Source organism: Meriones unguiculatus, chromosome 3 (genome assembly GCF_030254825.1).
Source record: "Meriones unguiculatus strain TT.TT164.6M chromosome 3, Bangor_MerUng_6.1, whole genome shotgun sequence".
NCBI classification, from domain to species: domain Eukaryota; kingdom Metazoa; phylum Chordata; class Mammalia; order Rodentia; family Muridae; genus Meriones; species Meriones unguiculatus.
Window position 1 is genome coordinate 148,275,989 of NC_083351.1, and position 12,172 is coordinate 148,288,160.

A 12,172-nucleotide genomic window follows, 5' to 3' on the forward strand; every position below is an offset into this window, starting at 1 on the left:
CTCCCCTTTTGCCCCTCCCCTAGTCCACTGATAGGGGAGGTCCTCCTCTTCTCCTACTGACCCTAGCCTGTCAGGCCTCATCAGGACTGGCTGCACCCTCTTCCTCTGTGGTATGGCAAGGCTGCACCCCCACCACCTGAGGGAGGTGATCAAAGAGCCAGCAACTGGAGTCCATGTCAAAGACAGTCCTTGCTCCCCTTACTAGAGTACCCACTTGGAGACCGAGCTGCCTATGGGCTATATCTGAGCAGGGTGTCTAGGTCTTCTCCATGCGTGGTCCTGGGCCCAGATTTTTTGGTTCTGTTGCTCTCCTTGTGGAGCTCCTGTCCCCTCCAGGTCTTTCTATCTATTTCATAAGATTCCCCTTCTTTCATAAGATTCCCTGCACTCTGCCCAAAGTTTGGCTATAAGCCTCAATATCTGCTTTGATACCCTGCTGGGTAGAGCCTTTCAGAGGCCCTCTGAGGTAGATTCCTGTCATGTTCCCTGTTTTCTCCCTCTTCGGATGTCTGTCCTGTTTGCCTTTCTGAGTGAGGATTGGTCATCTTACCCAAGGTCCTCCTTCTAACATGTTAGGTGTACAGATTTTAGTATGTTTATCCTATATAACTCAAAAAGTTAAAAATGCAAATAGATCCATACTTATCACCCTGTACAAAACTAAAGTCCAGGTGGATCAAAGACCTCAATATAAAACCAGACACACTAAACCTGTTAGAAGAAAAGTGGGGAAGAACCTGGAACTCATTGGCACAGGAGACAACTTCCTGAACAGAACACCAACAGCACAGGCTCTAAGATCAACAATCAATAAATGGGACCTCATGAAACTGAAAAGCTTCTGTAAAGCAAAGGACATTGTCATCACATCAAAATGATACCCAACAGACTGGGAAAGGATCTTCACCACCCCTATATCTGACAGAGGGCTAATATCCAGTATATATAAAGACCTAAAGAAGCTGAAAAGCAATAAATCAAGTAATCCAATTAAAAAATGGGGTACAGAGCTAAACAGAGAATTCTCAATAGGGGAATATTGAATGGCAGAGAAACACTTAAGGAAATGCTCAGTGTCCTTAGTCATCAGGGAAATGCAAAATCAAAATAACCCTGAGATTTCACCTTAGAATTTGTTTTAAAAAATGTTACTCAATAAATAAAAGTGGAGGAAAAATAACCACACCCAGCAATTCAAACAAGAGAAAAGATGAATAGCCAATATATATAAGCTTCTCAGGCTTATTAACTACAATCATACAAAATTTATACAAAAGGCAGTGACAGACTGCTCTAAGATGTGGGTAATTTGGATAATACTGAAGTGTTGGACACCAGGCTGAGAAGCAGTCATCCTTTGCAGAAACATCACCTACTGCAACTTGATACTTGGTAAACTCCACACTGTGAGTATTCTTGGACAAAATGCATGCCCTGAGGAAACAGTTCCTCCATTGGCTTCTGAAGACAGGGTAGAGGGCACTTAATGCCTGCTTCTACACACACCTCTTCAGTGGAACAGCCCAGATCTACACCTCTGTGTTACATACTTCGTTTGTATACTCATGGCATGGAATAAATGAACAAACTATATATATATCACTTTGGGTTGTCTTGAAAGTAGGAAATTGATAGCCAAAATCAATTATTAAAGGATATTTGCAGTATACTGTAACTTATGCAAAAATTCAAACCCATAATAACTGTGCTGTACTATTTATATAGAAAATAAACATTTAGAGAAAATAAAAAAACAAGAAACAGAGCAAGAAGTACCTCTATGGGAAAAAAGAACAGGATGAGGGAAAAATCTCTATCAAAGATGCTTCATTTATTTACTTCTATTTCTTTAATTAAAAGGTCTAAGGCTAATTATGGAAAATGGTAAATTATATTGTACCTGAATGGAAAGTGCATACATATTTGCCATGTTATATAAGTTTATATTATACAACATAGACTGATTATACAATATAAACCATATAATCTAAATTATTATATAATTTAATGTACAAATGCTTTATAATTTATATTTTATAACATAAAAATACACATTTTTAAAAGTTTCCTATAAAGATATTTCATAAATCACAGAAAGTTCTTCCCCAACAAACAGACCTCACACTAAACACTACAAATAGAATTTACCTCCCTTCATTTGTTGCTAATCATTACTGTAAGGCATATGGTCTACATTGTTTAAAGATTACAGACTGGATAGTGCCAAAAGAATTTAGGAACCTGGAGTTTCTTTCAGGAAAACTTGCAAAAATTAAAGACAATGGAGATCTAGAAAGATCCAAAAGTCATAAAAATGAAAGGTTTTCAGAAGTTAGCAAGATGACCAAAAAAACTTTTTCTTATAATTTAGAAGTCAAAGATAACAATGTTAATTTTTTATGAAATGTGAAAATGTTCTGGCTGAACTTTAACTGGGTGGCATTTAGAGGGTCTTATACAGGGCACATGCTTATTTCTTTTCCTATTGCTGTGATAAAACACCATGACCAGGGCAACATACAGAAGGTAGGCTTTATTTGGACCATAGGAGTAAAAGTCCATCACTACCACAATAGGGAAGGGTGGCAGCAGCTGACCGCTCACATCTTAAAGCACAAGCATGAAGTAGAGAAAGCAAACAGGAAATTGAGTGTGGCTTTGACACCTCAAAGCCTGTTCACATTGACACACTTCCACCAAAGCCCAGTTTCGTGAACCTATCCAAACAATGCCACCAACCAAGGACCTAGTATTTAAACATCTAACCCTACTAGAAACATTCACATTCAAACCACAATTGCACTTGAACAATATGATTGCTCAAATGATAACAGATATCAAAGTGTTTTTCTGAATGTCAAAACTCCAATTAGTAACATATTACCAAGTTCACATAGCAACATACCTGGAGAAGGAGCCTTTCAAATGCCAGAAAGTTGTCCCACTTGGCAGTCTGAGGGTGCTTCAGAGTTTGAGCTGTGGCCATCCCAAGCTGTAGGAGCCCACAGTGATTTGTAAGAGCTCTAAGGTTGTTCTTGAACAGCTGAATATAGGACATGAGCTGCCCTGGAGTGACTCTTCCTGGAGAAACATAAAAAGGTATCAATGTACCCTCTTCACATTACTGAATAATGACAAGGAGCCTATGAACAAAGCCACTGTCTTAAAGGTGCACAGAACTCCAGAGCTAATCAATTATGATTCTTCCAGCAAGGCAAGGACAACAGCAAAGATGATCATATTTGCTGCTTTTGCAAGGAAAAAAAAAAAAAAAGAATTCAGCCAAGTGGATTTCTCAAAGCCATATTGAGAGTAGAACTCATTTGATAATTCCCTAGTATCCTGAAAAGTTTTCAAATATTTGTTGATCTCAACAAAGCGTATCTATGCATGACATATGATACAAGAATCAAAGAGGTACATAGAAAGCTTTTTAATTGTGGGTACATGTATAAAAACATGTTAGGATTATGGCTAAAACTTTCACCACTGGTATCAAGAACTTCATAACTGTATTCATGAGGTTGAAGGCTGTATATTACATGGAACAAAAGTGGATGGCAATGAGGGTAGTTTGTTAGTGAATGTACAAAGTGCATGTAAACGCATGCACACTCCTTCCTGGTCCTTTGATGGATTCATTGTCTACTCTCCGATCTGTTAAATTTCATAGCTGATAGCCTTCAGAGTCTTTACACGAGGCTCTTACACATCAAACTCTCCTCATCAGGCAAAAAGAAGGCACTGAGTCAAGTATAACTGTAACTCAATAGATCACTCCTCCAGACCTCACCAATTCGTGCTTGTGGACTGTTCTGAGACTGAATTTCAACTGCTTATTGTTATACTCACAGTTATTTTAATTGTTAACAAAACCACCTGCGTTGACTCAGTACCTGCAGGTGCTAAAAAAAAAAAAAAAAAAAAAGCCCTCTCAGGAGGACTCTCAGGAGGCAGCAAACTAGGTCCATACTCATCTGTTAGCCTCACCAAAGGCACCCAGAGAGAGCTATCTGCCAGTGTTAGCCAGCAGATACTACCTAACAAGAAGATTGTGATACACATAAAACAGACCTGGGCATTAGAAACTTAAAAGCTTCAATCATGTCTGCCTTTTAAAAATAATTTCATGGCAAATGGTGGGATCTAGAAAGGTCATCCTGAATGAGGTATCCTGGAAGCAGAAAGAAACACATGGTATATACTCATTTCTAAGTGAATACTAGACATATAATATAGAATAAACATACTAAAATCTGTACATCTAAAGAAGCTAAGCAAGGAGGACCCTGGATAAGATGATCAGTCCTCACTCAGAAAGGCAAATGGGATAGACATCAGAAGTGGGAGAAAACAGGGAACAGGACAGGAGCCTACCACAGAGGGTCTCTGAAAGACTCTACCCACCAGGGTGTCAAAGCAGATGCTGAGACTCATAGCCAAACTTTGGGCAGAGTGGAGGGAATCTTATAAAAGAAGCGGGAGATAGAAAGACATGGAGGGGACAGGAGCTCCAAAAGAAGAGCAACAGAACCAAAAAATCTGGGCACAAGGGTCTTTTCTGAGACTGATACTCCAACTCAGGACTATGCATGGAGATAAACTAAACCCCTGCACAGATGTAGCCCATGGCAGCTCAGTATCCAAATGAGTACCCTAGTAAGGGGAACAAGGACTGTCTCTGACATGAACTCAGTGGCTGGCTCTTTAATCACCTCCCCCCGAGGGGAGAGCAGCCTTACCAGGCCACAAAGGAAGACAATGCAGCCAGTCCTGATGAGACCTGATAGGCTAGGGTCAGATGGAAGGGAGGAGGACCCCTATCAGTGGACTTTGGTGAAAAGCATAGGAGATGAGGGAGGGAGGGAGAGTGGGATTGGTAGGGGATGAGGGAAGGAGCTACAGCTGGGATACAACATGAATAAACTGTAATTAATATAAAAATAAAATTAATATTAAAAAATAATTTCATGAAAAGATTAAGAAATACTAAAGTTCCTTTTTATCAATGTATGATGGTAAGCATCTAAGAAAAAGAACAAGAAATGACTATACCTCATGATTTTCTCTGGTTCTTCAACAAGGTACAGACTCATCCTAATGTCTGTCTGTCTATCTGTCTGTCTATCTATCTATCTATCTATCTATCTATCTATCTCTCTCTCTCTCTCTATGTATCTCTCTCTAGTTAGCATACAAAATAATAGGTTTCATTTATGACATCTTTATATCATATATCACTCACCTCCTCAGCTACTCTCTCCCATCCCTGATTCTCAAAGTACAACCTGACAACTTACTTGTTCATACACTAAAAGAAAAAAAATGGAAAAAAAAAACTTCATCTTACACTTCAGGTTTATAGAAATATTATTTATATATAGTTACAATCCACCCTTTACTGGCATGGAGTTCTATGAGTTTTGACAAATAAAGACAGCATTTGTGTTGGTTATCCACTACCACAACCTGGATGTAGAACATTTTTCTCAATCTAACACACTCCCTGCTCTGTAGTCAATTCCATCTTTCAACTCTACTCCTGATGAACACTATAAAATGCCTTTCTTTGATTTCCATTTGATAGTTTTTCCTTTCTAGAATGGACCTTTCTAAATGCAACCACACCTGAAACTACTTGAGCCTGGCTTTTTTCACATCAACATAGAATATTTGAGATTCATCCATCCTTTTGATTGAATTAATATCTTTCTCCTTTTACTTTCTGAATATTACTTCATTGTATTAGACATACTATAGCTTAGGTGTTTATTTGTCTAATCACAATGAAATTATCACTGGGGTTATCTTTAATTCTTAAAAACTGTAAACAAAGCTTTCACTAACATCTAAGTACAGACTTCATGCACCTATGTTTTCATTTTTCTTTTGAGTAGTTAGGGTCATATGCCAAGTGCATACTTATTATAAGACTCTAGCAACCTAAGGCAAAATGGGCTATCTCACAGCAACATTTGAGAGTTCTAGTTGCTTCATAGCAGATAATACTGTCAATCACAATATTTTAGCTCTTCTAACAAATATATGGTGATAGCTCCTTATGGTTTGATTTGCTTTTTTCCAAGGACTAGTGAAGTTGATCATCTCTTCAGGTATTCATCTGACATCCAATCCTTTTTCAAGTAAAGTCTCCTCCATTCAGGCCTTTTCCCTGTGTCTTAACTGGTTTCCTTATTATTTATTTGCACCATAGCTTTCAACTATCCATTAATACAATGTATATTTCCATGCCAGGAACAGAAATAACAACATCAATGCTAGAAATGAACCTACCGACAAACATCTCCTCGATGCTCACTGATTAACTCAGCCTCATGGATTACATGTAATGTTATACACCTATGTGTAAATGTCATTTTTATAGGACAATAGGCTCTGAAACTTAATATATTAAATATGTGAAAACAAACACCGACCTAGTGTGTTCGGATCCCAAGATTGGTGTGAGTTCTGTGCACTAGGCTGCCTCTTTGCAAATTACGCTGGACTACATCCTCAGCCTTCTCCGTGGATTTGTTTATGTGCTACACTGCAGATGATAGCAGTGTGGCTCAAAGAGACAGCCATGCTTGGCTAGCATGTGCAAGGCTCTAGGTTCAATCCTCAGTACTGGAGTGAGCGTGGAATGACCTTAGGATGTAGCTCCATATAAAGTGCCCTCCTGTTGTGCAGAAAGCCTTGGGTTCAATCCCCAGCACATCAGGAGAGTAAGGCATGTGGTGATACATTTAACAATCATACAAATCCTTTTCATCATGACTGTGACAATAAAGAAAAATAAGTCTCCAGAATATGAAAGTCTATGTGTGCCATGGGACTCTTTTAGAGAGACTGTAGGAAACGAGAATCACCAGATGATCCCTTTAGATTTTTATTGTAATAACTCGTGCTCTGCTTTTGTCTCACCCACTCTAGGCAAGCGGTCTACTATTGAGCCTAGCCTCGGCAGATGCTCATTTTAAAAAGAAGGGTGTCTTTAATTAGAAAACAGTTCATTGTTTTCCTATTAGCACTGCTGAGACTCACACTTAGTCACTGTATTTAGGCAATGTCTCCTTCCTACAAAAGGCATGTGATCTAAGGAAACAAGGAATGCCAACCAACTCCCACACCATGAGCTAACAATCATGAAGCATCACTGTGCTGGGCCACAGTCTATCCTCTTCTTCCACACCACACTACTAACACAACATTAGCTACGCCATGAAAGCAGGCCATTTCCTTAACTATAGTAATAGTCAAACTGGAAGTTGGCAAAGGAGTATTTTAAAGAGATGCTTTAAAATAAGCTTGTGACAGTTTTTAAAAATGCAAACTTTATTTTAAAAAATGCAAACCAATCAATTAACTAAAAAAAAAAATGCTTACATGATATCATGATTCCACATGATGACTCCATCAGGGAGCAATGGTATGAATGGCATTTTCCTACTTCTGTACTTTTTATCTGTAAACTATTTTTACTATGGGACTTTATGCAAGTTAAAGCATTGCATTTATAAAAGGAAGATGCTGTAAATATTGCATATTTTTGTGTTTGTAAAAAAATGTTGCAAATAATTAGACAGAAGTAGTTTTGCATCAATGTTATTATGTCAAGTAAAGTCATCAGACCAAAATAAATAAATAAATAAATGCTACCATGAGAAATTAAATAAGGCTCCCCAGTTCCCATCAACTAAACAGCAAGCAATATGAACCAGGCACTGAAGAAGTAATAGAACAGTTAGCCATACGTCATTTCATGAAAGAGAAGAGCAGGGCAGGACACCTGTCAGCCAGATTTACATGGTGATTTAAAAATGTCAACCCAGAAGGCTTTGCAAGATACTTTTAAGGACCATAAAAGAAAGGTTACTTTATATCAAGACCACAATGATATACAGCAACTTTTTGGAAAGTGACATTTTGACACTGGAAAAGTGACTTTTAAGTCTTTAAATCCTAATTCAGTACATTAAAGCAAACTTATTAAAATACCATTATCTCTTGGGGGGAAACAAAGTAAATGGACGGAGCTGAGCAGCATGAGCTACAGAAAGAGCTGAGTGCTAATTAAGTGGTGCCCACCTCCAGCTCTGCCTCTCAGCTCTGCTGGTCATGCCTGCCCTGACTTGCATCCTGTTCAATGGCCACTACCTTTAGTGTGTTCGCCTTTGCCTCCAATGCTAAACAGCGTCCATTTCTTATCACTTCTCAAGAAGTCAACCTCAATACTTTATATCAAGTCCTACTATTTGTTAAATGAGTAATGTGGAAAAAATTAACTATATCTTTTTAATGGTACCAGTATTTTATTAAGATTTTTTGTTTTTGTTCATGCTCTGACTACAAGGTTGTATAAGTATGCGTGTGTATATGTGACGGGCGGTTCCTGAAGGTAAAGCTTCCTTTCACAATGAGCCTTGATGACTAAAGTGATCTTTGCAAATCACAAGTTTGTACAGGCAGGCAGATAAATAACAGAGTAAGGATGCAACTCTGCTGATTTAACTATTAAGGGCAGACCGCACTAAGAGTGAACACAATGTTGGTAGACTCAATAACCACCAAGAAGAGCCAAAATGCCACATAGTGACAACAGGTGGTGTAGAAAGGGGACTTGCTGGGAAAGGGGGTTTCAACTGGAAGATAAGAGAGGATAATAGTGAGGATGTTATCAGAGTACATTGTGAGAATGAAACTGTGAAAGAATCAATTTGATTTTAAAAAAGAATGGCTGAGCAATTTTGTAAATTATGTACAAAAAGCTGAATGCCTACCCCGAATACGTGGGGTTTTTTGGGGAACACCCAGAATAATGGGAAGCAACAGAAAGAGATCATTATGTAGTCTATGAGCAGACAAAAAAACACTCAATACCCCACCTGTTGCTTATCATAACATACATCATATGCTTAAACAGTTTAATTTGTTGCCACATATAAAAGGTATCACATTGTTCAAGTTTTTAAAAGCTATTAAGTCCTTTTTCTTCATTGTACTCCTTAGCTTCCTGTCTTTCAGCCTTTAAATCATTTGCCCCTTTGTTATTGGTTGGTCAGAATTTATTGGTACTTATATTTCATTTCATATGCATAGTATTACATGTTTTTCTATAGGTTATATCTAAATGTACAAAATCAATCAACACTGCTTACCTCAATATAAACTATATACCTATTCGTAACAAAGCTCAATTATATACAGTAGTTGTATTTCCTTATTCACAAGTTACTTTAAGAAGCAGATGGCGAAGGAAGGAAGATGGAGGATAATACGAACACTTTATATATGTGGTCATCTGAATTTCCCATAAACTTGCACTAGTATCTCTTTTTTAATACTCTCTTGATTCTGAAGCAAAGTAATGTCTGTTTCTTGTAGAATGGACAGATGTTTATGCTCTCTGGGAAATTTGACTTTATTGCTACCACTGATTTGTACAGTGGGTAAAGCTCTGTCTTTCAACAGCCACAGAAACTGAGGAGGAATAGTAACTGCCTGCTTCCCACCTCAACTGAGGTCAAAGGGTAAAGAAATATGGTTAAGGTGCAGATGGAGCGATTTAAGCCACACATGAGAAAAACATTTCCTGATCATGACGACTATTAGACACAGAAACAAATTATTAAAAGGGAGAGACAGATAGAGAAGGCCATATAAATCTTCCTCCACAGGGATGTGAAGGGCAGTATATACAGCCATCTGTACAGTGAAGCTTGGATAAAGTACAGCTGTGAACCGATGTCCACTTTATAACACCATAAATACAAGAAGGCTTGAGCGATATGCTTTATTAGTGTGTGTTCTTTTTACACACACTTTTTTAGCCCTGTGGTCACAGTATATATATGGTCATAGTAGAAGAAGAAACTAATTTGAAAATAGCACTTGGTTCTATGAAGCAAATCAATTCAGTGGGCCCAAAGAAATCTGCCAAAGGATCTTTTCTGAGGCTAGTCTGGAATAAAGCACAACCACCACAGAATCACGGGTCCCAGAGAGAATATAAACAGCTCTCACTAAAGCGGTGAAATATAAAACCACCAGAAACAGCTCTGGCTTGCCTTTCTGTGAAACTCCCACCTTCCCAGGGCTAATGCTGCCTCAGCAATTACAATGCAGTGGGTAGCAAGAAGGAGACTTCCCTATCCAGAGAAGGAATACCAGGTACCAGAGAAGCACTTCCTTGGTGGGCCCACCCTGATGCAAACAACTTCTACTCTTAAAAGAACCACTGGTGCCTGTCCTGTTTGCCATTCTCAATGAGTGAAGCATCCTCTGGAGTCCTCCTTAGTGTGTAGCTTCTTTAGGTCTGCAGATGGCTATCCTATATTATACAGCTAAAATCTGCTTATAACACTTTATATAGTATTATATATATACACTATATGTATAATATATATATATATATATATATATATATATATATATATATGTACCAGGCCTGCCTATCTGTTTCTGGGTTACCTCACTCAGGACGATCTCTTCTAGTTCCATCCACTTGCCTGTGAATTTCATGATTTCCTCTATAGAAGGTCCTCTGAAAGGACCCACCAAACAGGTGATCAAAGAAGATGCTGAGACTCATGGCCAAACTTTGGGCAGAGTGCAGGGAGTCTTATGGAAGAAGAGAGGGGTAGGAATAGAGGAGACAGGAGACCAATAAAGCTAAAAGATCTGAGCCCCGGGGGTCCTGCAGAGACTGATGCACCAACTGAGGACCATGCATGGAGAGGACCTAGACCCCTGCTCAGATGTGGCAGTGTGGCAGCTCAGTCTCCACGTGGCTCTCTGAGGGAGCGGAGCAGGGGCTGCCTCTATCGTGAACTCGGTTGACTGCTCTCGGATCAGTCACCCCTGATGATACAGCCTTGTCAGGCCACAGAAGAAGAGGATCCAGGTAGTCCTGAGGAGATTTAATAAGCTATGGGCAGATGGCAATAGTGAAGAACTCTGCCTGTTAGTGGACTAGGGGAAAGGGATGAAGGGAGAAGGAAAGAGGGTGGGACTACAGAAGGTGGGGGAGGGGCTTCAGTTGAGATATATAATGAATAAATTGTGAAGAAAAAAAAACTTAAAATAAAAAAAGAATCCCTTAGTAAAGAAACTCCCACTCATGAGCCTTGAGCCTTTTGCCATATCATGCTCTTAGGTTTGTTTGTTTTTGTTTTCAAACTCTGGCCCCAGGTTCTCTAATTCAGAATCCCATTGCAGAATGTCAATGGTCAACTTCAGGAGCCTAGCACTCATGCTACCTTCCACCTCCAGGCAAAGGATCTCTCCAACAAATAGACAATGACATTTAGAAGAAGAAAAGTGAAGGAGAGCTCTGAAGTACATTACAGCAAAAACTCAGACAGCCGCACACACCACAAGGAAACTTCTTGTCTCTGCAGTCCCTGCTCCCATCAAAAAAGAAAAAAAGAAAAAGAAAAGAAAACCAGGAGGGTGGGCTGGAGAAACAAACCAGAAGTCCAGAGTGCCTACTGCTTTGGCAAAGGACCTGCGTTAAGTTCCCAGCACCCACATTAGGTGGTTCACAACTGCCTGTGATTCCAGCTCCAGAGGATCCTAAACCCTCATCTGACCTCTCCCAGGACACACACACACATACACACACACACTCGTGCGCGCAATTAAACATGAAATAACTCGTAACAATAAAAACTTCGGGAGGGACTTCTTCCTGAAATGAAGCTATACAGGACTCCAGTGGCCCACATCGCTGCTGCAGATCTCTGTAGCCTTCACTTCTTTAGACTCATGCAGGGCACAGGTGCTGACCTCAGCTTAGGGAATGGCCTTGAGCTGACTAGAGTGAAATTTACCATGTGTGATTCCAGCAAAGGCGCTCACATTGTGTCTTAACACACACCACTGTATAGTGGAGCGATATACTATGTGCTGTGCCATCTTGAAACAAGGCCTATTTCTAGAGTGGAGCCCTACTAGAGGACCTGCTAAAGGCTAGCAACCGCAGCATCCCTTTATCTCCCAGACTCTGCCATCCTGTACCATGCTGGCTCATTTGACAAGACACCATTTCCTAGGCAAACTGTTGCAGCTCACTACCCTACGGCAAGAACTCTCCCCAGCCCCCACCCTCTGCCATTCAACTACTTGAAGCCTAAGCCCAGTCCTGCAGACCTGTCCCTGGTACCTACAC

The 12,172-nt window shown here is 39.6% G+C and overlaps 1 protein-coding gene across 1 annotated transcript in view; it reads right to left on the reverse strand.

The window, feature by feature from the left end:
* Scfd2 (sec1 family domain containing 2) overlaps positions 1-12,172 on the reverse strand; it is a 307,046-nt gene that overhangs the window by 257,061 nt on the left and 37,813 nt on the right. Inside the window, exon 4 of the mRNA XM_060380761.1 lies at positions 2,906-3,081. Within this exon, the coding sequence (XP_060236744.1) occupies positions 2,906-3,081 (176 nt within the window). The remainder of the gene's footprint in view (positions 1-2,905; positions 3,082-12,172) is intronic.